The sequence below is a fragment of the Papilio machaon genome, chromosome 27, assembly GCF_912999745.1.
Source record: "Papilio machaon chromosome 27, ilPapMach1.1, whole genome shotgun sequence".
Lineage (NCBI taxonomy): Eukaryota > Metazoa > Arthropoda > Insecta > Lepidoptera > Papilionidae > Papilio > Papilio machaon.
The window spans coordinates 863,324-890,459 of record NC_060012.1 but is presented as its reverse complement, the minus strand read 5'-3'; the positions used below and the strand labels follow the sequence as shown (position 1 = coordinate 890,459).

The following is a 27,136-nucleotide window of genomic DNA, read 5'->3' as shown; positions in this document are numbered from 1 at the left end:
CCCTCCGAAGAAAAGAGTAAAATTTCTTAAGAGATGTATGCGGAATGGGTCAAGAAATAGTGTAACCATCACCTGGTTGCAGTTCCCCTGGTGCAGTACGGTGACATCAGGGGGTGGCACTGCCATCTTCTCCAGCCGCTGACGTCTCAGCGTGCCCCCCGCAGACTGACGGTCCAGACCTGACAATAAATAACAACTATTAATATTTTGAGCCAGCATGTTTGACTAAGGCCTATCAAACATGGTGTAGAGTCAAGTACTTCAGTGAAGATGTGTCTGAGCTGACAACATTCTGGAAGATGTGAGATATCTGAAAGAATCTCCTGTTTGAGGCAAATAAAGTTATTTAGAGCCTTAGTTTAATTTGCATCCACTGTGATATCAAATAACTTAGAGAAATAGGATTCGAAAGTAGCAAATCACACAAAACAGAGTTTTGTCATTTTAATTAGTAGAAATCAGACTTGGCTTCGACGGGATTTGTCTTTATCTAGACTTGAGGTTATGATGTACTGGCTTCAATTGGTTCGCACTTACCATCTAACCCGTAACTAAGTGGCGGGCTGGCGATGTGTGAGGGTGAGCTCTGCAGCGCGCCATTCATCAAGTGGGGTTTGGGCACCGGCGCTGCGCCGTACTGCTGCGGGGGCGTTGGTGTTCTACCTGACTGCTGCAGAAGATAAATACTTTGAATATTGAACCTAAGTGCCCTTTGTTTAAGATTCCATTTAGTTCTGAACTTGATAATCTCTGCGGTAAGATTTATTTTGTTATTGTGAGTAGACTGGTCTTTTCAATTTATCATCTTTTCGACTTACTTGTTGCAAATACTCGCCGATGAGCGGTGGGTAGGAGAGGTAGCGGTCGGAAGCCATGTTGAAGTAGGAGCCGTCCAGCGGCGGCATGGGGCTCGGCGCCGCCACGTAGTTTTGTTTGCCAGCTGCAACAATAATATTAAGTTAATCTATTGTTTTTAACAAATTTTTTTATCTTCTACATCTACTGTCTGATAGGCAGGCTGCATAGCGATATTATTTATCTTTTCCTTAAAAGACCTTAATGTCTTTGCTGTTACGAAACCGTTGCGATTAGATCACCACATACCAATGGGTTCTATGTATAGGTATAAGGGCCAAAGTAATAAATTGGTGATTTTTACTTTTTTGTGTTAAAAGCTACCTCTTAGTTTAGTTAACAACATGCACAAAATACACATCTACATGTTTAAATGTTACGTTTTGCTGAACTCTTGAAAAGTTGTCAATTTGACCATTGTCCCTTATTTGTAGGAGCCATCGATATATGAAAACCGGGGTAACATTGAGATAAGCTTGTAAGCAAATCGGTACCACTAATAATACAAAGCAAAAGTTCATCTGTCCAAGGCTTGTTTTGTACTTATTACATTAAAAAAAAATCACTCACCACTACGTCCTAACGTGTTATGTCCGCTGTCTCTACCACGGTGCGCGTGCGGTGCGTGAGGCAGCGTGCGCGCGTGCTCACCGTCGTATGCCGCGTAGTTAGGTGGCGGGTAGTCTAATGGCGGCGGCAAAAGGGTTGTGTCCTCCACAAGGTATGACTCCGTCTGATGACAATAATTGACAGTAGTTAGTACAAGTTGACAATAGTGAAAAATTAACGATTGAATGTGCTTTTTGTAACTAACCTGATTCAACATATGTCGGTTCGGCATTGTCGGTACTTCAGGTATAGGTGGAGGTTGTTCCCCTTCGTCTTGTGAGTATGTCTCAGATTTCTCGGATACGGAACTCAATGTCTCTCCAGTCATTGTGTCATTGTATGATGATGGTGCGTACATTTCTATAGTCGCTGATTTTGATGATTGTCCCGCTTGTTCTGTGGTGAAAGTGTTACTTGTTAAATTGGTATATATTATTAGTATAGGAGTATTTCCTTATAAAGGTACATATATGTGTTTTTATTTAAGATTTTTTTTACTTTGCTTATAAGAAGAAGGTTGTCATCTAAATCAAAATGTATCTCATTATAAAGAAATACTCCTATAATTGTCGTAGAGTTATTTTCTACTAGAGAAAGTCTTAATGATAATTTGCCATTTTTTTGGCATTTACATTTGCTACTAGTTTTGATGGATTCTAATAGAAAATGCCTCAAGACTTTCTCTAGCAAATGACTTCAATAGTTTTTCTGTGAACCAACTTCATTATGTAATTCATTAAAAATTAAAAAATATTACATTTATTTATGAAATTAAATAAAGTTTTATAAGTCTATCCATAAGTCATAATTTTTATTATTACTACATTAAGTCAAAGAGCGTTACTATAATTCCATTTTAACGTACATTGTCAGAAGTTAGTTCATATACTACAGTTTAATAAATGAAAGTAAACAAAGTAGTTAGAAACATGCTTGACAATAGAAACAGAAACATAAAAGAAACAAAACAATAAATCTCACCTTTCATCCGTCTCGCTCGTCTTTTGAAAACAAAACATGCTACTAAAGCTGCGTTAATCAAAATCAAAATGGCGCCGGTGACGCAAACATATAACGTGACTGATTTCGATACGTCAGATGATTCTACGTATTCAGTTGATACTACGTTCAATTCTCCTACTTCTGACGAAGCTATACGAAAAAAAAACAAACAGAAAAAAACAATTAGGACAATAAAAGGAAACAACATCAAATAATGTGCCAATTTAATTACGACACGAAGACATTTATTTCGTTACAGTGTTGGTTAAATTAGCACATTAACTATTGGTTTCTGAGAACAAATCTCTGTATAAAATTCTGTATATGTTTTAAACGGAGATTTTGGTCTCAGAAACCCACGTTAAAACACATAAATATTCTAATTATTTATTACAATATCAAACCTCTGATTCGTTTATTCGTCCTCCTATGCAGACAGAATCCGACCAGCAGTACATTCAACAAGATAAGTGCTGTACCAACTATTGTACCAGTAATTATAAAAACTCCAGGCACATTATAAGAGTTATATTCTTCTGAACTTGACTGTACTGATGATGGGATTACGTCTGATGCGTGAAATAAAGTTTATTTTTAACGGTTATTATATAACTGTTATAACGGTTGATTGTGTTTTAACGTTATGTGTGTGAAAAAATATTGAAATTTGCTTCGTATTTGTTTGCTTAGTTTACGTACATATATTTGTAACACATTTCTATTACCCGTTTGTCTAATGGATGTTTTCTTTTAAGCAATGTTCATTTTGTGAAATTTTCTATATGAGCATACGCGTTTTGTCTGTCTCTCATGTTCTATCTAGGTTAGAGATGGCACAGAAAAAGCTGGGTCACGCGAAAACAAGGGTAACAGATCTATTCGTATTTCTTTCATATATTTGTCTTGTATTAGCCGACAATAGTTTCTTTGTCGCTGATGTTATACTTTGTATTAATTTTCTTAATATAAAATGTTAATAGATTGCAATATATGAATTGTATGTAACTAAAAATAACGTTAAAATACAATCAACATATGTATATAATGAGTAGTAACATAACATAGTATATTTTTGAACAACACAATAACATAAAAGGTTAATATATACAGGTTTATATAAGTCAATTGTGATCTATTTAAGCGTAACAGACTGATTAGGTTTTGACGAGTGAGGTGTCAATCGATTCCTATGTTTCTTCTGAGCGTCAATGTCAGATTTTTTGGAACGAAGTTCCTTATCGCGCGTTGTGAAAGGGAGCTAGACGGAAAAAGTTCTTACGAAAAGTTGTCACGACACTTTTTGCTATAGTAAGTATTTTAACGACGAATGAGCGCTACTTCACCATGGCAACGACGTGACAATATATAACGAAAATTCATAGAAATAAAATGTACTTCTTGTGAAGACTTAAGTTTTTTATTCATAGAATAAACATTGGTTCCTTCACTAATTAATCGAAAGGAACTTCGTTCCATCCGGGTGTCCCAAGACACCTCTCAAGTTTTTTTAGTTAAAAAATGGATTTATTATTAATTACTAATACTTACTAAGCGTAGTAGCTTTAGTGTCGTCAGGTCGGTATTTGCTCTGGCCTATCTTGTTGATGGCCATCACAGAAAAGACATAGTCGGTGTTCCGCTCCAGACCGGTAACGGTGAACGAGGTTGCATTGCGCGGGGATACGTCTTCATATTTGTATGTATCGTCGTAGATTTTGCTGTGGTAAGGTAAATTATTATTACTTTGACGAGGTGAAAGAAATAAACTAACTAATTAAAATATGTTTTATATAAAATCTTGTTATATATCAAAGATTGGGGTACGATCAGAACTGTACCAAATTGAAAAAAAAAACTAAGAAAAAATCTAAAAATAATTAATCAGGCACTTCTAAAGTTGGGTGTAACAGTTTTTGCACATCAATATCTTCTTTAAATAACGACAAATATATCAATATACAGTCAAACCTGGATAAACGAGAGTCAAAGGGACCGCGGTAATTTTCTCCCTTATCGGTTTCTCTCTCCGAGTTTCTTGCTTGTGGAGATCTTCGGTTGGGACCAGATAATGTTTATAAAGATTTCCCGCTTATCCAGGCTAGAATGTATTGAAGTAATGTAGTAGTTTATGTTTAATACAATGTACTCACCGGAATCGAATCCTGAACCAAGAAGGCAAACCGCCGTCGAAACCCGGCACCCAGGACAGAGTGACCGAGTTGTGAGTGACGTTCGTTACTATTAGAGATGACACCAAATCTGCAATAAATAATATATATGTAAAAACATTGTTACAATTTAATATTCAAATCTCTTATAAATATTTTCAGATATCTTGACAACTGTTGACTTCGTGCGAAATTCTGCTAAAACCCTTTTTGCTATAATAAATCATTTAGGTTATCATATAGGTAAATAAATAAATAATAATAATCTTAACAGTGGTAGACGCCAGCAATAATATCTGTTGCATGCCTCACCTGCTGCAATACCACGACCACACAGAAGACAGGCGTAAAGCGGAAGTAATTCCGCATACAGTCTGATGAGTGTGGTGCCTAAAGCCTAATTTTAGTACTCTTTACCTCTAACGAGGAAATGGATTTAACTGAGGAGGGAATGCATAGGAAGGGGAAATATAATATTTAAATGCGTCCCCTCCTCCGTCAATTAGAGATAGGCAACACATCTGAAATTGCGTCTATAAACAACGGTCGCCTTGCCACTTCGGTGAATTTAGATGGCCGCAAAAAAAAAAACATACAAAGTCAAATGACCGGGCATACCTGGAGCACTGGTGATATCCAATTTAACAGACGTAGTACTAAAACCCAGGTCATTCCTCGCCCCGCACTCGTATGAGCCGTAGTCAGAAGATGTGACGTCATTTATCAGTAAAACAGATGTGTACGTGATTGCGTCAGATTTGTGAAACTCAGCGAAATATTTAGTGGACGTATTGACGGGTAATTTGGCTCCGTTCTTTGACCAAGTGAAGTTGGGTGCAGGTGCGGATTTACATCTGGAATTAACGTATAATATAAACATTATGCCATTATGACATTTATCTTTTCTTGGTGTAAACTTACTAATATTATAAATAAAAAAGTTTAGATGGATGGATGTTTGTTAGAAAGTATCTCCGTAACGGATCAACTGATCTTCATGAAATTTGGCATAAATATAGGACATAGAAGACCAAATAGGTGCGTTGCTGAAGTCGAAGATAACAAAAAGTTTTTTTTTTACAAAGAGAAGTGATATAAAACAAAAGTACTTTTCTAGAAATATTTTGGAATTTACGTGTTTTAGATTGGACAGCTGGATAGATATTATGTCAATCTGTTCGTCATATTTAGAGAATTGAACTCGAGAAAATTCTATCAGCAAAAGTGTATACAAAGAACAAACAATTTATTGTTTAAAAGCGTGACTACAAAAATAAAGCAAAAACATAATCGAACAAAGACTCAGAGGCCGTCGTTTGGAAATTTTAGCCAAAGACTGCAATTTCTCTGCCGATTATTGAAAGTTCCAACAAAACTTTTGCCGACTTCGGCAAATTTAAATTGTGAAGATAACGTTACTGGTCGAATTTTCAACGAAATTTCAACTCACTAAATGTTTGTAGGAGTTTTATCTGAACGATCGAGATCGACCTGAGTCCACTTTAAAACTGAAATTATATGAACATTTTTCGACTTTAATACAAGTTGTTCGAGATTTGTAAAAAAAAGTAATTAGTAGCCCATGTGTTCTTCCAGACTATGTTCTAGATTTGTGCCAAATTTTATTATGATCCATTGAACCGTTCCGGAGATACATTCAAACAAACATCCATCCAAACTTTCGCATTTGTAATATTAGTAATTAAAACAAGGCTCTATGGAGGATAAAATTAATTTGTTATGTCTGGCTACTTACCTGCAAGTAAGTCTTCCAACTTGACCAACATTGGTTGCAGATTTCACCAAATTGGGCGAAGTATCCATTTCAGGTTTAAACTTAACAACCAACATGACATCTTGTTTTGTTTCACCTCCAATACCATTGTCTACCACACATTGGAAATTTCCAACATCTTCTCTCGTCGCTCTATCGATTGTTAAATAACTCGTTTGATTTCTCGTTTCAAATGTAATTGTTCTAGAATCCATGTTATAACCTTTTCGTTCCCATCTTATATGTTCCGATGTTAAAGGGTTACCTGGAAACAGATTCAAAATTACATCTTCTATTACCATTATCATCATCATCATCAGCTCACTATACATCCCCACCGAGGGGCTCGGAGCCTACCCCAATTTAGGGGTGACTAGACCATAGTCAACCACGCTGACCAAGTGCGGGTTGACTTCACACGTATCATTGAATTTCTTCTCAGATATGTGCAGCATCACGATGTTTTCCTTCATCGTAAGAACGTCAGATAAATGTACATATATAAATCGAGAATCGAAAAACACATTGGTACATGGCGGGATTCTAACCTAGGACCTGCAAATTGCAAGTCAAGTGCTTAACCCCTGAGCCATCGACGCTCTATTACCATTATGTTTCATATTCATTCTTGTTTGAAGAATATTTTCTTGTCTATTTCTGTATCTTTAATCAAATTTCCACTAATTATTTCTGTAGATTTTATCTTAGTTCTGTTTGTTTAAAAAAAAATTGATTTAATATTTATTATCTTAAAGACATCAGATGAAATAACTAAATCGCCGAAATACAACTACAAAAACATATCCCTTCCTCTCATTCTACTGGAAAAAAATGCAATAACAATATGTTTTGTTTAGTGGAAATTCATATTTAGTTATTGGTACATACCAGTTGCAGTACAAGCCAATATGGCGTCTTCATTTGGGTTAGCTATACCTTTTTGTGTTACACTTTTAATGCTTGCAGGGTCTAAAATAAAAAAAAACAAGGTTAAAAACATCTTTACACTCACAAATTACTTATCACTGTTTATAAAAACGCAGGTTTTATTTTAGTAGTGGAATTAGGGGATTAAATTAATTCTATTTATTTTGTATTGAAAATATTAATGACCAATATCTTCGTATAAAAATTTCCCATTTAAATTTTATTACATTTTCCTTTACTAGAAAAATTCAAAGCAACATCAGATTTTCTTAACGACGTATAAACAAGGTACATGCTATTTTCTTGCAGCGTTATTAGCAATTTCCACTAACGTTTGTATGAGGTTATAAAATAAGTTGCAATGAACGGTCATATGCAATTTCTAAGAAAGTTAACAAGGTAATTCATAAGCAGTTATTACTAACGATTTCTTATGTCTTTACTATTTTAATTTATTTATATTTGACATCTTTACATGTAACATAATTTACAAAATATTGTGGAAAGTTTAAAAGTAAATTATCTAGAAATAACAATGTCACTTTGTAATGTTACAATTTATAATAAAGTGTCATAATCCGAATTTTTAATAACAACTATATCATAATTTTCAGCAATATTAAGCAACGTAAAGTATTATTAATAATAATAGATGATGGCAAGCAATATCTACTTATACGTGTTACATGTTACAATTTATAATGATGTTACATTTTATAATGATGTTACAAATTATAATATTACAACTTACAATGGACGGACACTGTGATGTTGAGTGTTGCCGCACCCTGCGAGTTGACCGCCTCGCAAGTGTACACGCCGGCGTCATGTCGCGACAATCGCGTCATGTTCAACATACTGCCTTCTGATATAATTCTATCGTCTGTCGAATAAAATAATTATGTTACATTGTAATTTTTAACAGATTCTGTCATAGTTTTCAGACATATGTGGTTATAAATTTGAAGGATTTTGTATAACTTACTTGAACTGCTATACGACGACTGTGTGATGGGTAGGCCATCCTTGGTCCAGGTGTAGGCGATGCTGGGCGGGTTGCCATCCGCGCGCACCACTATCACGAGTGGTTCGTTTTCTACACCAACTGCTGTCTCTTGTGTTGTCTCGTCGAAGATTGGCGCGTCTAGATGTATCGGGAATATTAGTTTTGGTTTGTTGTTGAGGTTTATGTAAGCACTTGTGGGTGGTCTATAAATTATTTGGTCTAAAAGTGGAATAACTAGTAATCCGGTCGAAAAACCTTTTCATAGCCAGCGTTAAATTTATAAATAAAAAATCCCACAGTAGAATTCACATCAGATTTTAAAATGTCATGGATAATGATGTTCGTTTTTCCCGTTCCTGACAAATGTCTTCAATCAATGATTAATGGTAAAGGAACCCGTAACTTTACATTTAATAGGAGCTGTACTTAGCAACTATTAAACGTCTCTGAGTAACAGAAGGTTGACTTACAAAGAACTTTAAGTGGTAAAGCATCGTGCACACTACGCTGTAGTGCCTCATTGGTAGCCTGGCACGTGTATACTGCGCCGTTCAATTCCTTGCTCACGTTCAGTTTCAGTTCTATAGTTGAAACTGTACCGCCGTGGAGACCTTTCTTTAACTGCATTGGAAGACCTAGGGATAGATAAAAATAGGTAATTTGATGTTTATGGTTTGATAGAACAATATTAACAAACTGTGTTGAGAAAACACAGGCATCGAACTGGCAGTTGATGAATTATATGTCGATCTAGTAATTATAACACTATGTAATATCAGGTAGGACTGTTGCAGACCATTTTATTGTGCATATTACCTTGCACCGGTATCCCATCCCTCCACCAGGAGAGGGCAGCGGGAGGGTTGCTAGACGCTGCATCGCAGTACAACGTAGCTTCTGTACCCGGCTTCAACTCTGATGGCTCCGCGCGGACCTTCACCGCTTCTGGTGCGACTGTGTACATACATTAAGTTTATTTACCAAGCAAGTTAAAGATTCGTCAAAAACATATGTTAATACAAAATACGTACTATAAAAATATAAAGCAAATCGAATATTTGTAATTCGTAGGTTATAACATGGTGGTTTGATGTGTGGGTGGAAGGGGATTTGACATTTTTGGAGAAAGAGCTTGACCAATTTTATGGGTTTAAATTAATTTTGTAACATAATATTTCAGTAATTTTTATTATGATATTTTCAACTTAACAAACAATAATGTTTAACAAAGATTTCGTCTATTGTGATAATTTTAAATTTCAATTCTTATCTGAGATGTAACAAATCGCGAGAGTTTTAGAGTTTAAATTAAATTTCTCTCACAAAATTGCAAAGTTAGGATCCGTATTCACGCTTCAACCGACATGAATCTCACAAGTTTCAACTGTTTTAGCTATTAAAATACTTGCTTTGTTACAAAGAAAGCTTTCTTGCAGTATGTTGTGTAAATTAAATGTAATTATAACAATTGCTGCAACATACTGCAGTATTTTGTTACTGCAAAATAAGTATTGTTTTACTTTTATCGCAAATATTACGACAAAATAATATTAACTATAATTTTTTTTTAAGTTGAATATTTATACAATTAATTTTTTTATTACTGTTGTTACTTTTAGAGTCAAACTATAAGAGTACAGATAAGAAAAAACTACTATCAATACAAATAAATTAATCATCCATAACTGTGGGTTTCTGAGACCAACATATTTGTATCAAACATTTTATTATCTCTTTTTAGTCAAAGACGACGGATATATTTTATATAGAGATTTTGATCTCAGAAACCAACTGTAAGTCAAGTATATATGCTCTATATTTTTTTTATAAACTCTATATATAAAATATCAACAATTTCCTCGGACAATTATATGATTAGGGAAGATAATTGTTAGGGATACTGATTTGATTCTAATTTGTTTTTGATTGGTTCAAATTTATGTCCGTGAAATAGAAATCGTTGATCTAACGAGGTTCGTTTGTGGCTCGTAATAGTCTGTGGAAATTGCCCGCTCTGTCATATTAAAGCTATTACGTAACACTCAGTAACATATTCAATTTCCTATATGTAAGCATCTTATTAATATAATAATATGCAATAATTTCTCCTTGTATGTAGTTACATGTCTACTGTTTCCTACTAATAGTACAATAAATATATAATATAAAATATTTTTTATGTTATGAGAGCTAAACAAAAAAAAAATAACGTATATATTTTAAAATTAATTTCATGACAGTTTTCATCTGAAATTATCATAAATTAAATGCCATTCATTCGCCCACTCACTCATTCTCTAAAACGAATGAATTCGAATATGACTATGACAGAGATGTATGGAAATATGCCGTGTGTATGTCTGTGTGTAAGAGAGAAAAAGGACAGGATGACGATTTAAAATAGATAACAACTTACAATGTACATTCAAAGTGACAGTCTCGAACAGTGGAATTTCAGTGGCACTGTTTGTTGCTTCGCATCTGTACTGGGCCTGGTTGTCAGTTACATTTGTCAAAATTGATATTTCCGCTGACACGGATTTGTCACTTGCTTTTGACACTGAATGAATCTGTTTGAAAGAAAAAAAAAATATGTTATAACTTTTGTGCGCGCCTGTACTTTATGGGATGAATTACATAATTTAAAGCGACTGATTTGGTTAATAGTGAAGAAGAATTTATTTTAAAACTAGCGGTCGCCAGCGACTTCATCATCGCAGAAAAATATGCCCCCATGATCCGCTACCTTCGCGTCAAAATCCCGTCAAAATCGGTCCAGCCATTCCGGAGATTACCCGGAACATATACGGCCTTGTGGATAGACGTACAGACAGACAAAAATATAAAAAAAACGGTTTTTCGTTATCACCTACGCAAATACATATGAAATATGATTTTTTTTTTGATATTACATACAGAAACTTCAATATTATTAAATATATACATACATGTTATAATTCACTGCAGAAACTTCCTTACCTTCTTATCGTTCTTAAACCAGGTTAGAGTGGCGAGTGGGTTCCCTCCTGAAGATATACAAGACAACTTCTGCACGGTGCCAGCAGCTAGTGTGGTGCCTGGCACGTAGCCGGTGATCATCGGCGCGCTAGGTGGATCTAGAACAGAAGAGAAGAAGGTATTAGTTAATATAAAAGAGAGTATTACAGTCAGAGAGAGAGAAAGAGATCTTTTAACACTGGTAGAGTTCCTAGATCTCGCTGCACGAATGTCCTGGATTTCCGCAGCAACACAAGACACGCGTCATGTTAAAGTAATTTCGCGATTAGTTTGACAAGTTTATGTGTCGGAGATAAAATTCTAGTCTTACCATTCGTTATTATTTAATTTATAACTTAAAAGAAATGATTAAATATATTTTAAATGTAATATTCTAATTTGTAAAATAATATTTTATATGAGTTTAATATTATGATACTAGCTTTTGCCCGCGACTTCGTCCGCGCGGAATAAAAATAGAAAACGGGGTAAAAATTATCCTATGTCCGTTTCCTGGTTCTAAGCTACCTGCCCACCAATTTTCAGTCAAATCGATTCAGCCGTTCTTGAGTTATAAATGGTGTAACTAACACAACTTTCTTTTATATATATAGATATAGATTATAAATATATAATATTACATGTTTAAAATAATTATATTTAGAAGTAAAAAATATAGTATGGATAAAGAAAATAAAATTCTGTTTTTATCAACTAAGTTTTTTTATATGTACTTTATTATATCAAGTTTTCCCAGACTAAGGTAATTTTTACACAAAAAAGGTACACAGGTTCCTCCCGACAGATAGCGCTGTGCTGAGCATAAATAATAAACATTCTTTTGTATTCAAGTTTTATGGAATACAACGGAATTTTAGCACGTTACAAATTGTGTGAAATATAACTTGCAGAAAATATTAAACGATCGATGTTTTTTTTGCTTGTGTGTTGTTTTTTAACAGTCAGTTTCCATTGTATAAAAATATACTTTAATTTCTGTAAATAATCCTGATATTAATATGCTTTTGGTAATATAGCTCACAATTTGTTTCAATTTAACTGAAAAACTACTGGATTTATTACAATTGTTTTTCGCGAATAGAAAACTCTTATATCCTCGAACAAGACAATATTTTTTTACTATCTTTTCAGGTAAAATATAACTTTAGGTTACGCGTAAAGTAACTTACGTAAAGTAAAAAATATGTTTTTTTTTGTTCTAACAACAGTACTAAGAACACCAACTTAATATTACTTAAGACTTAAATCACATCGACTAATTATTTATTAACAAATACATGAAAGTTTGTTCATCAACGAATAGAATGGACCTATTAATTTAATTAACTCCCTAATGGACTACAGATGTAATAAAATTATACTATCCCTGTCTATTCTGACCACTAATTAAGTACTGCTTTGTATTAGTAATTATTAATACATAAGTTAAATACTGGAGGTCATCATCATCAACCTGCCCTTATCCCTATGTAGGGTCGGCACAGTATGTACTACTCCTCCATACATCTCTATCTGCTGTCATATTTGAATTTACTCCCTTCTTATGCATATCCTCTTTCACACAATCCAACCATACTTTCTTTGGTCTTCTCTACCTTTATAGCCATCCACATTCAATCAAGTTAAATACTTTGGAAGTGACAATTGATTTCTGACGACACTACGATAAAATTAAAAAATATAAATGGTATATCGTTTAATATTGAATGAACTCTCTCTTTTACTCTACATGTGTTATATCTTCCATCTCTTTCGAGTAACGAAATATGTTTATACGTCACGCGACCTTGAATATTCTCCACTTTTGAAGTGACTGAGTCATTGTATAAACAATTTAATTATAGTAATAATTATAATACTTAAACAATTTACTACTTAAACAATTTAATTATAATACTTATGACAGAGATAAAAGCTTTTTATATCAGAATAACAAAATATGTAAAGTAGTGTTGTATATAAAGATATTAAAAACAAAATATCAAATGAACAAGTCCCGATATAAAATCGTACCGTACAATAAATACTGTTTACGAGACTTTGGGTCTGCTACCGTATTCATATCACGTTCGCTTTAGAATCAGCAGTTGCGGACCGCTATCGCAAATACGGCCCTAATTTAAGGACCCCTGACCGGAAAGGTTATTGTGTTTATTTTTACAACCCTGTTAAGTTAGACGTAAAGTTGACGGTGCTTACAAATTTTATTTTTACATGTATTATTTTCAATTATTTTTTTTATGACAGAGAGTTTTTAGAGTTTTTAAATATTGTTTGACTTTATATATAAATATAAAAAAATACATTATAAGAATTTTAAAATTGTATTGTTTGCGTGTTTGTGTAATATTTTGTTATATATTTTAATAAATGATAGTCCTTATACGTTACAATAAGATTCACACACTATTTCAATCTTCTTGCAATAAAACTGTACGAGTACACTCGACAAGAAAAGTGAAATTCCATACTAGATTTCTTGCCAACGGTACACTCGTGCACTCAATTCCAACTAAGCTAGCTAACGGTACAATGTGGTACAAATATGTAAGAATTAATGACGGTACAGTCGGCAACAAAACATCGATAATAATGACTCGATGACAAGGCTTTTTGTAGACAAGATGGGAATCCATGTATTATGTATGAAGTATCGTTGTAACAGCGTTATTAATGTAACAATTTTTAAAGTTTTTATAATTGTTCTGTGTATGAGTGTACATAAATATATGTACGTGACTGTACTATTTTAGGATGGTATAGAGTAGAAATGGTTAAAATAATTACGAGTTAAAATTACGTACGAAGTAAATAATTTTAAATGCAAATCTTTTTGGGTCAGTCACGTAGGTTAAAGTTACAGGAAAAAAATATTTCAAAGCACATTTCGCTCACGAATTCGTAGAACTAGTTAATTGGATTGTCGAGTGGCAACCCTAAGTATTTAGGATACGTTTCGGCCAAAGGACTTGAATCCAGGTCAGAAATAAATTAAAAAAAAAAAAAAAAAGGATACGTTTTTTGGCAGATTATAAAATATTTTGTAAATTATAATTTTCCTCACAAAATGTACTAGCAAAATTTCCATTATGAGTGGAAGGAATATATTGTAGCACTTCGTAGCAGACATTTTTAAAACTTCAGGGCTGTCACAACCGCAATATAAATTGAGCAATTAAGTACTACGTTCGCACACTCATTATAATGAGCTGAACGTGCTTGGGGCAGCCCTAGTCTCAGGTGTACTGTTGGCTCGATAATTGGGAATTTAGTCGAGTAACGCCTCGGTTCATTGAATCAAAGAAGTGTAATGGCCGCCTTTGTACACGAAATGTATTTACTGCTCTAAGTGGGGGGGGGCGTAATTCTATTAAGGGTAATGCTACTCTTGAAAAGAAAATTGCCACTCTCGAAATTAAGTAAATTAACGCCTTATCGTCTATTGTGACATAAAAATTAAACTAAAAAAGCTTTTTCAATTAAATGATAGAGTAACAAAGACTTGTTTTTGGAAGGCTATAAAAATACAAAAAAAATTATATCTTTTATTGCATAGATTATAAAAATTATTAGTTTTGTCATTTTCTAATAGATGGCGTTAGAAATTCTAATGAAATGAAATCTTCTATTTTCTTTTTTTTATATAAAATAGTTTTTACGATACAAATCACATTTAGAAATAAAATTGAAATAACTGTGTCAAAGCTCTAATCTGAATGAGTAAAAAGATTTTGAGTAAAGTGTATCACAAAACTATAAACATTGTTGGATATTAAGGTGGGTATAGACTCGAGCATTTACTTGTAACAAAACAACGAGCCGCTCTATGATATGTTGTTGTATATCACCCTTTCACGAACCAGACGTGCTTTGGAAACTATGCTTTTACCTGTATCATATCATTCGTTAAAACGTTACATTACATAAAAATGCTTGAGAAAATGCTCTAGTGTATATTCACCTTTATAGGGCGCTTCGCTCGCTCTGATAATGGTATAAAGGTTCAAGTAACGGTAACTGTTTTAAAATAATTTTACGTTATTTTTCTTTATTAAATTTAAATTTCAATAACATTTTCTATAACCTTAAAATGTGTACGGTATTTAAATAATTTAACGTATAAAGTCGTTGTCACTTCAGCAGTTGTGTGTAAATATCTCATATTAAATTACTAGCGACCCGCCCCCCCCTTCGCACGGGTGCAATGCAAAATATACCTACTACAGAATAAATGCACAATTTATTTAAGGTACTTAAATGGATAAGGATTAATGCTGTATTGTTTAAAATCACTTCGTAAAAGATTCGATAAAAATGGTTATGCTGGGTTATCCCTAAGAGATAGACATATACCATCGCGGACTTTTTTGTTGAACTTTTTAAGGTGAACAATACTGTAGTACATTATTTTGGTCTATCTCGTAGGGTTCAGCCAGCGTTTGCAATATAAGCGCAAAAAAACGTGCTTATTTACGACATCACATTAGAAAACTTTAAATTTATCAGTGTTTCTCTACTATATTATGCATTTATTATACATACAAACCTTCCTTAAGAATCACTCTATCTATTTAAAAAAAACGCGTCAAAATCCGTTGCGTAGTTTTAAAGATCTAAGCATACATACGGACATACAGCGAAAGCGACTTTGTTTTATACTATGTTTATTGATTTATGTAGTAAAAAGCACAAATAAAAACAAAAAAAGAAACTCTCCAAAGTTCAAATCGAATTTACCTCTTCCCAACAATGTAGGAACTACGGCAAATTACAAAGCTCATGTATATTCAGAGAATGTTAAAGACGTACATATTTACTTTTTAGAAAGACAAAATTGCTTACCGACCAAAAAGGTCGGAATGGCAAATGCATCCTTTTTAAACTATACTGCGTCTGCTCTGTCGAATTTTACTCTTTGCCTGATATTTTGGTGGTTAAATATAGATAATTTGTAATATCAAAAATGTTAAAGGAATGAGTAATTATTTTCTGCTTTTTTTACTGGATAAAGAATATTTAAAAAAAGTTTTTAATGAACTCAAAACTGGTAACATGAATTAAAATTGGTTTACTGAATATATTTAATTATTATTAGCTTTTGCCTGCGACTCCGTTCGCGCAGAATTAAAATAAAACTTATTAAACAGCCTGTGTTTTCTTCCAGGTTATATTCTACATCTATGCCAAATTACATCAAGATCCGTTAAACCGTTCTGGAGATACCTTCAATCAAACATCCATCCATCCATCCATTTATCCATTTAAACATTCGCATTTATAATATTAGTAAGGTTACTATTAAAATATATATTTCGATATTATGTTAAGGATAAATTATATTATAATGTTTGTATGTTTATATATACTAATATTATTAGAAGAAATCTAATTGCTACAATGACCACAAATCAAAGCAGTTTCAGACAAAAGGCAAGTTAAACTGTGTGTTTGTGTTCATTCCTCATAGAAAATTAACATTAAGGGCATTAGACCATTAAATAACTCTGTTTGTGGCATTTAGAATTCTAAGGGACATAATTTTGTTACAAAACTAGCAGTCGCCCGCGACTCCATCCGAGCGCTGTTAAAACCTTAATAAGTAGCCTATGTGTTCTTCCAGACTATCTACATTTGTCCTAAATTTACAACTCTTATGACTAAGGGGTATGAAAAATAGATAGTAGCCGATTCTCAGACCTACTGAATCTAATATATAAAATTCTCGTGTCACAGTTTTCGTCACCGTACTCCTCTGAAACGGCTTGACCGATTCTCATGAAATTTTGTGAGCATATTCAGTAGGTCTGAGAATCGGCTAACATCTATTTTTCATTTTTTTTAACTGCGCGCGGACGGAGTCGCGGGTGACAGCTAGTATGCATATAAAATTTCATACAAATTGGACAAGTCGTTTCCGAGGAGTATGCTAACTAACATTGTGACACAAAAATTTAATATGTAAAATGTCCTTTTTTGGTTCAATTAATCTTAAAGAGCACTAAATACAAATATGTTTTACATTCTTAGAATATTATCTTCATTTAAAACATGAATTTATAGCCACATGGTATACTAAATGCTTAAGTCTGGTCGCAGCATGTGCGAACAACTGACTACTAAAATATCGTCACATATTGAACCTTATTCCATCGTAATAAAGTCAATAATCGCTGAACAAGTACTGACAACACTTGGGTATATGGCTGCAGTTAAATAAATGGCTACTATTAAGATATACGCGTTTATTGAACTCTGTCATAATAACAGATATGAAGGGAGATGATCTGTATTCAAAATTATTATATTTTACTAGACGATGTAAGATATCTTGTGATCAAATGACTAATCTTTGGTTTTTGAGGCTAAAATCCTTGTTTAAAACATATCATCATCCCTCTCATTATCATACAAATCAGCTTTTATTTTGGTCTCAGAAACCAACGATAAATCAATTTAAAAGTATGTTATGAACGTTTATAATTTGACGGATTCATTCCTCAACAGTTTATAGTGAAAATGAAAAGGTGTTAGTTTGCAAAATGACGAAATCGTCTTCGAACGTCAACCTTGAATTTACATCGTCTGAAAATGGTGTATAAACTACTATATTAAAGTAAAAATTACAATGACACAAAGATAAAAATATTATTTACAGTATTAAAAAAAACTTAATTTAAAGATAAAACTTGAAATTCAAAAAATTAATAAACATACAACTATAGATGCGAGACTACACTTGCTTATATAAGTCGCTAGATGTCGCCATGTGTCATGTTCGGAAATTCTTGTCACAAACGACGGAATATGCAAATAAGATGGAAATTAGAGAATTGTGACAGCTCTGATTTTGTGTTGAACTGTTATATGCAGATTGATGAAGAACTTTTTAAATAAACTAAAATTAGAGTATTACTAGCTGTCGCCAGCTACTCCGTCATCGCGCAATTAAAAAAAAAACCAAAAGGGGGGGGGGGGTTATGAAAAATAGATGTTGGCCGATTCTCAGACCTACTTAATATGCTCACAAAATTTCATGAGAATCGGTCAAGCCGTTTCGGAGGAGTACGGGAACGAACATTGTGACAAGAGAATTTTATATATTAGACTAGCTGTCGCCCGCGACTCCGTCCGCGCACAGTTAAAAAAAAAAACAAAATGAAAAATACATGTTGGCCGATTCTCAGACCTACTGAATATTAGATATGAAAATAAAAAAATATATACGATAATTGGGAAGGAAAAAAATCCCTGTAAAATACACATAGAACATTCTAGCGTAAAATGTAGTAATTAAATAATTTACTTAAAGAGTACGAAATATGACAACGTTTTAAAACGAAATTTCGAATTGTTAAAAAATAAAACAGTTTCATTTCCAACATTATCGATATCAAACTCTTGAGTTATCAATTTATTTTTTTTCAAAGGAAAAATAAAGAAGAAAGATCATCAAAAGTATCAATTCCAAAGCTTTAAAAAAATACCTATAAATTTGTAAGGATTTCAACCATTTCATTGAAAGTTTTTATAGAGATCTCATTTCTTGGTATTGCATTTCAATTTAAGTTCGCATTGACCGGAATACGAAGACAATGAAATATAAACTTGGTCAAGAATAATCCTTTGCAAGACAAATTAAATGTAAACCAGATTTCTATCTCGTTAGGCATGGATAGCTGTAATTATTATATACTAGCTATTGCCCACAAAAGCGTCGTTGGCTCAAGAGTTAAGCACTTGACTTGCAATATGCAGGTCCTGGGTTCGAATCCCACAATGTACCAATATGTTTTCGATTACATACGTACATTTATTCGACGTTCTTACGGTAAAGGAAAACATCGTGATGCAACTTGAACTGAGAAGAAATTCAATGATATGTGTGAAGTCAACCCGCACTTGGCCAGCGTGGTTGACTATGTCCTAGTCACCCCTAACTTGGGGTAGGCTCCGAGCCCCTCGGTGGGGACGTATAGTGAGCTGATAATGATGATATCACCCGCAACTTCGTCCGCGCGGAATAAAAAATAGACTTAACAAGTAGCTTGCGTGATCACTATCCCAATAGTGTGAGAATTTTTCGAATATGTTCAGTAGTTTTTGAGCCTATTCAATGCAAACATACAAACAATCAAATTTGTCCTCATTATATTAGTATAGATAAAGTAAATCTGTGACTTTTTTTTTTTTTATATCAAAAGGTGTCAATCTAAATTCGCCGAAATAGAGCGGCGACCGTTGCCGATACACATCCGCAAAGATGCGTTGCCCACCCTTAATCAACGGAGAAGGGGAAGCACAGAAAGAGGATATGTCCTCTCTTCCGCCAAGTCCACTTCCCTTTCCCATCCTTTTCTAATCGAAAAAGGGTGGGAAGGGCAAGATGACTAAAATTAGACTTCTGTAAGAATAACCATTGGAAGAGGAAATTTTAAAATTTGGAAGAGGAAATTTTAAAATATGGAAGTGGAAATTTCTAAAATTTGTGAGTGCAAATATTATTCTTCTGCGTCAGTCGAATACATTTCTCAGCACACCATTAATACATATCTAAGTTTTGTTGCCGCGTCATTTGCACTGCCGCGGTGTAAGGAATTTTGAAATAATGTATTTTACAAAAGAGAAATACAGTCGAAGAGAAAATTTGTTAGAGCCAAATGTAACTGCAAAAGGTTTGCATAACTCTTGGTCATGAAAATAATTATCAACATTTTTGTTATTTCCTACGTTATAACTGAATTCATTCCCTTCTTACGCAAACATTCTTTCACACAATATATACTTTACTTTGTACCTACATTCAATATCATTATCTTACTGATATAATAAAAGCAAAAGTTTAAATTGATGGATGTTTGTTAGAAGCTATCTCCAGAACGACTCAACGGTTCTTGATGAAATTTGGCATACATGTAGAACATAATCTGGAAGAACTCAGGCTACTTAGATTTTTTTAAATTCCGAGCGGACAGAGTCGCGGGAAAAAGCTACTCTAGAATAAAAGTTACAAGTATCAAAATTGCAAATAATATTTAAATTCTAGATAAATTAATAACTAAATATAATAAGCAATGAAGGATAATACAGTGGGTTAAATATTTCAATAATTCCTCGCAATCCTCTCTCCCTTTTTCATCCATACATAAAATAATTGGTTACAAAGTCTAATGTCTAATAAGGTCCGTAAAGTCAACTAGGAAAATCATTACGTCACATATTCATGGCATTTTCGTCAGTGATTGTCACCGTAAGATTATGAATTTAGTATCTTTATATTTGAACTTATTAATGTTAAATGTTTTATTACAAATTTTTATTGTTGGTGTTTTTATAGCAGTAATTTTTAAATATTTATCTATAATTATTTAGTTTGTATTTTATTTAATTTTAAGATATTCCCCCTAATTAGCTTTGGCAACAGGCAGGCGGCCGGATGTAAAAAATTAAGCCAAAACATTAAGGTTTATAAAGCCTTGTGTGCCCAAATGAATAGGAAAATGCCAGAGAGATGATGAACTTATTCGTACATAGTACCTACATAATGACTTGTGTTTCTGACGATGTCCCCAGTTAGATTATAAAAAGATTCAAGAATTCCGCTTCCATTTAGTAACTTGTACCACACAGTTTTCATGATTAATGGTAGGAAGATAACAAGTTTGTTCGCAGTATGCTTCACCGCTGGTTAAAGCACACGCTTTTAAATGTCTTTGTAAGTAGATAATTATTCACTCGTTTTCAAATGCAAGATAAATTTGTTTAAATTTAATTATATTAAGTAGGTTATAATGAAGGGTAAGTACTTGTTAAGTGTTGTAATGTTTCTGAAATTATCTGTCAAACTGATAAAGAAAAAAAGAAATAAATTTCATTCCGTTTTTAATAGCGATTCGAGAGGACTAGTTTCATATTATTCTTCATTTAAAAGAATCTGTAAACCCTGTAATCCTACAAAATATTGAGGGAAACCCCTTTACTATTTCCCGACAATACCCTTCTTATTAACGGGCGTGATAGTTCTAAGATAGATAGAAGATATATGCAAAATGGTATAGATAGATAGATAGATATTTTTAAATGTATGATTATCTAAACAACTAGGGTACATCATTTTCCACATTTCTTGTTTCTTGAGTAATAGGCGAAAAAAAAAAATTACTGTGATGTAGGTAGCTAGAAAACCACTACGTGTAAAGTACATTATTTTTGTACGGAGTTGGCAATAAACATCTTGGACTGGACACTCGTGTTTCATTGTATATATTACAATTACAACACTCAAAATTGCCAATTACTTAAACCGAACTAAGTGTAGATTATTCATTTAAAATTTACATTTTACTATCCTTAGTATTTTCACACGATTTTGGGTATCTAGAAGCCATAGTCTTTTCTCCCAAATCGTAGTAAATCTGAGATTTTATTTGTTTATACTTTTATTCTATTTAATATTATTAATTTATAAATTTAAAATTTTATAAAAATGTATTAATATAATACAGGTAGGTTAATAAATGAATAAATAATAAAAAATGCCATTTTAGACGTAACAAGAAGGCAGCATGGCGCAGCCAAAAAAAAAATTATGGACTCAACAATTAAGGATTATATGTACACAAATATTAAAATGAACGCACAATCTCTGCATAATATCGCATTAATTATAGAAGCCTTCGTCGTTACGTTAGCTGAGACACATCTGACGCCCACCGGTGTGACGGTGATTTGCATACAGGGTTGTCAATTAAAATAAAAAAAATAATTGAGGACAAAGAATGAATTAAAGAATTACAGATCTAAAATGTAATTGGAGTTTAGTGTCTTTGTTTTATATAAAACAGTCTGAAAAGTTAGCTTGTGTGCACTTTTTAAAATTTCGGTCATAAATATATCCAACAAAATCTGCAATAGCCTAATCTTACTAATATAAAAATGTGAATGTTTGGATGGATATTTGTTACAAGTTATCTCCAGTACAGCTCGCTAGAATATAGTCTGGAAGAACACATAGCCTAATAATTAAGATTTTTTTTAAATTAATTCCGCTCAGAAGTCGCGGGCGCCATCTAGTTATTAATAATATAAAGTAAAGCGTCTGATATTATTTACGTATGTCTTTAATGAATACATATCTAAAATGTTTGTGTGAGTTTTCACAGCAGAGAAGGTTACACACAGAAAAAGGATATTTCCCCTTCCTATGCGTCCTCTCTTCCTCCAACCACTTCCCCATCCCATCCTTTCCTACCAAGAAAAGGGTTGGAAGGGAAAGAGGACTAAAATTATTCCTATGTATGGCTTGATGAAATTATATAAGATGAATACTTTGATGATAATAAATAATAATTTTTAATTAATCCACCTCTAATTCATTGTCAACCCTGTTTGTGTTACATGTGACGTTCAACATCTGCTTGGTAGCGTGTTAACGTCGGATTTTAAATAACCTCATTAAATATTTTTCAGACTGAAGAAATTATGGATGGAATGTGTAAAAGATATATGTAAGATGGAAGTGAACTCAGATATAACGTATGATAGAAATGTATGGAAGAATACATACTATGCCGATACTATGCAAGGAAAAGAGTGAAGATGATGATGATGATGAAGTGATGCAACGGAAGTGTCTTAGCGGAACCAGAAACGGAAACAGATGTCAAAAATAAATTTTAGCAGAAACGGAAACAGAAGCGGATGCGGAAACAGAAGTGTAAATAATATGAAAAAAAAAACATATTTACAATTTTTTTTTTTGGTAAAAACAGTTTGTATTCATTTTTAATTTATTAAGGCATTGGAAATCTCCATTGGTTAACTCCAGCAAGAGAAACTGATTGTTTCAAACAGCAGCAGAAAATATTACGTGCTTAAATTAACGAAAAAGTACGTAAACAAACAAATGCGACAAGTGCCGAAAGGCCGCGCACGGACTGCGCGTCTCGCGCCGCGCATTTGGATCTCTCAGAAGTCGTAAAGTTCCGTTTTATCTCCGTTATAAAAGTTGCGGAAACAGAAGCAGAAACGGATGTTGAAAAGCGCGCGGAACTTCCGCACTTGCGGAAACGGAAACAGACATCCGTTGCATCACTAATGTTGATGGTGTAAAATTACTTATTACTGTTTACCCTTTAACACACTCACGTGAATGTTTATTTACTCCAGGTATCTATACCTGTATGCAAATATCAAAATATGACATTATGTATGTATGCATATACCTCACGTTGCATATGCAATTAATTACAATCTTTGCATAACTTTGCATAACTTAAAACGCACTTGATTCTAGACTCAACCCTTAGACATAGTTTACTATATTATATACCTCGTGAAAGGTATTATGTGAATAACAACGTTATATTCAACTTTCAAAACTAGTAAAGTGTACAAAACAAGTTTTATAAAAATTTATAAAAACGCCATCTAGTTAAATTTTACGTAACATTGTTAAATATTAATTAACTAGAATTCTTTTTCAGTGTTATTTATCTTAATTCTATTTTTTTTTAACTTTAGGTTAACAAGAACGTAAATGAATATTTTCAAAAGCCCAATCTATCAGTAATTGCAATCTGCAGGTCAAGATCCGCCATGTACCAATGTGTTTTTCGATTAACGATTTACATATATACATTTATCCGATGTTCTTACAGTGAAGGAAAAGATCGTGGTGCAACCTGCGCATATCTAAGAAGAAATTCAATGATATGTGTGAAGTCAACCAACCCGCACTTAGCAAGCGTGGTTGATTAGGGCCTAGTCCTACCCTAACTTAGGGTAGGCTTCGAGCCCCTCGGTGGGGACGTACAGTGAGCTGATGATGATAAGAAGAGAAAACTACAATAAGTAATCATTACATGATTTTGGGTATGGCAGTAGAGTAGGTAGGTAATGACAGATACGAAATGCTAGCGTTGTCTATTATTAATGGCATTTATTCAACTGTACAATATCTTGTATAGTTCTGTCGACCGTACAACTTCCTTGCAGGAAGTTTTTATTACTCTCTGAGCAAGATAATTAGCATTTAAAATTGCAATTAACAAATTCATTAATGCAACCGCAACACTACCGGATGCTGTGCAATAAACTTAAAAAAAGTCAAAGAATTAAAAAATATACACAATTTACAAAATAAACTATGTACTTAATAAGAAATGTGACAGTATAGACCGACAAGGACATTTGACCCGGTGCGGTTGATAAGTCAAACTAAATTATGATAGTTCACTAGCGCCCTCCTGTTAATTAAAAAAAAGTGTCTTAAACTCTTCGTTCTGTAGCTGTCATGTCATAGTTTTATATTTTTTTTGACAGAAATTACCGCGATAGCAACGCCCCCCTTATCGAGTCAGATATCCTTGTTTCACTATAAATCCAACTGAAAAAGAATCGACTGTTGAAAATACCAAGATTCGGAATGTGGTTGTAAATGATACAAAATTCATACGATCACTTAAAATAAACATATTCAAAATAATTGAACTTTGGTCTTATTAATTAAAAATCTACGAAACAACTGACTACTGATCCATTAAAGACATCGTCTAGTAATTCTATAGCCAAAGAAAAACATTATTATACGAAACAAACAAAGAAGATATTAATTGCAAACAGACGGAAACACAAACATAACAATTGAATCCGAGGAAACAAGCTCCGATATCACTTTGTAACTGTAGTTTCCATTGCTGAAACATGTATCACAACAGACTTATTATATTATAAGGTGGTAAATGAGCAAGCGGTAATCTGAATTCGCCGAAATAGTGAAGCGACCCGTATAGAAGTTTATTGCGGATTTTCATTGTTAATACACTTGTGTAAAAACTTAAGTCTCTCATACTAATCTCTTTGGTACATAATAAAGTGTTGTAAAACCAGCGTCACTATAGTGAAACTTCACTAATATATTATTACTTAAGCTTTCCTAAGTGGACATTTCTTATTCTGTAATACTAAGGGATGTTTAAAATATTTAATTGTATCCATTAATCCAAAACAATTTAAGGAAAGTATTTAAAAAATTGTTTTCTAAAGATTACGTCAGTCGGTGAATCCGTACCGGAAATATGATAATACTCGAAACCGGAAGCTTGGTATGGGCGCCATGTTTATGCGAAGCTACTTTCGGTGTATGAAATTTTTTAAAGTAAAGTTTTTAATTTTCGCCAATTTTTTGCACCCACTCGTGTTACCGCAGTCTACATTTTTTTATTCACCGAGCAAAGTTATGTCGACGTTAAAGTTGAAACGGATTTCATAACAACTATCGAAATAACATTTTTGAATACACTGAAATTATATTGTTGAAATTCTGTTTGTCACTAAGCAAAGTTTTTTTTTTAGAAAAGAAGGGGGCAAACCAGCAGCGGGAACACCAAGGTGTTCAACGACGCCCATGGACATGTGCAATACCAGAGGAATCGCAGATGCGTTTCCGGCCTTTGAGATGGTGATACGCTCGCTTCTTGAAGGACCCTAAGTCGTAGCTAATCGTAGTCGTAGTTGATATGAAATTAATTCTCTCATAAATATTTTTACATTAAATTGTTTCGTTTTGTTTCTTGATTTTTATAGTTTGTATTTTTTGTTTTATAACTTTGTTTCTATTAGCTTAATTTTTTTTCACACGTTTTCACAGAAAGATATATCATCTTGATATGCGTCCCCTCCTCCGTCAAATCCATTACCCCTACTCATCCATTCCTTATAGGAAAAGGGTAGGAAGAAAACGTAGACTACACTTAGGCCTCCGGCACTTCATCAGGCTGTACGCGGAATTGCTTCCACTTGACGTCTGTCGTCTGTGTGGTCGTGGTATTTAACCGTCGACCCAGCCCATTCTTTCACCCAACAAATACTGTATTCATTCCTCCTAGGAAAAGTTCATTTAATATATAAAAAAGAACATATTTTTAATGTTTACAAAATTTTATAGTAAAGACGACATCATCAACTCGGAGTATCATATTAATATGTCATTGAGACCTATAAAACTTTGATCAGAACGTATAAAATACACAACAACGTTCTTGAAAAAGAAAATTAATCGCCGTAAAACCTGTTCGGATACAAACACGTGCCTTTATTGTCACTAACACAAGTTGAAAGCATCGGATACATTGAAAAAAAAAACCTTTACCCGAAGCCGAAACATGAAATGTTTTTCACCCGTACTCCGCGAATAAAAACCAACGCTTTCCAATCACGTATGATGAACCTTTCAAAAACACTGAGTACGCTTCAGCGCTCAAGATATATATACGAAGGTGACTCAGCGAAATTGTAGAAAGCCATTTTATATTTGAAATGTATTCAGAAAAATATAATAATATGATATTACAGGTTACACTGTTATTTATATTAAGTACACAAATTTACACACTTTAAATATGGATTCAAGATCGGTTTTTATATACGTAACATTATTAGTATTTAATCTTTTAAACACTAAATTTAGTGTCTGTTTTAACTAACAGCCTTAAAATACACGTAAAAAGGATGGGAAGTGGAAGTGGATTTGGCAGAGGACACATAGGATGGGGAAATATATTATTTCAGCGCGTTCTATCCTCCGGTTATTAAAGGTAGGCAACTCATCTGCAATTACGGATGTGTATGGGCAGCTGTAACTACGCTATTTTCTCGTATACTAAGCTGCTTGCTTTATTGCCATCTTTTAATATAATCAAAAAGATGAGACTTCCTTTATGTCAATTACTAGTTGTCACCCGCGACTCTATACACGCGGAATTTTAAAAAAAAACGTTA

General features: G+C 33.3%; 1 protein-coding gene across 1 annotated transcript in view; it reads right to left on the bottom strand.

Annotated features, from left to right (window-relative positions):
* The window catches only part of LOC106711564 (nephrin), a 197,915-nt gene that overhangs the window by 860 nt on the left and 169,919 nt on the right, over positions 1–27,136 (bottom strand). The window contains exons 12-28 of the mRNA XM_045684815.1: positions 11,321–11,457; positions 10,758–10,911; positions 9,158–9,295; positions 8,812–8,976; positions 8,321–8,479; positions 8,087–8,218; positions 7,297–7,377; positions 6,391–6,673; positions 5,253–5,488; positions 4,617–4,725; positions 4,015–4,184; positions 2,446–2,616; positions 1,670–1,860; positions 1,426–1,588; positions 819–940; positions 538–670; positions 73–179 (exon numbers count right to left, since the gene is read on the bottom strand). Of these exons, the coding sequence (XP_045540771.1) occupies positions 73–179; positions 538–670; positions 819–940; positions 1,426–1,588; positions 1,670–1,860; positions 2,446–2,616; positions 4,015–4,184; positions 4,617–4,725; positions 5,253–5,488; positions 6,391–6,673; positions 7,297–7,377; positions 8,087–8,218; positions 8,321–8,479; positions 8,812–8,976; positions 9,158–9,295; positions 10,758–10,911; positions 11,321–11,457 (2,651 nt within the window). The remainder of the gene's footprint in view (positions 1–72; positions 180–537; positions 671–818; positions 941–1,425; positions 1,589–1,669; positions 1,861–2,445; positions 2,617–4,014; positions 4,185–4,616; positions 4,726–5,252; positions 5,489–6,390; positions 6,674–7,296; positions 7,378–8,086; positions 8,219–8,320; positions 8,480–8,811; positions 8,977–9,157; positions 9,296–10,757; positions 10,912–11,320; positions 11,458–27,136) is intronic.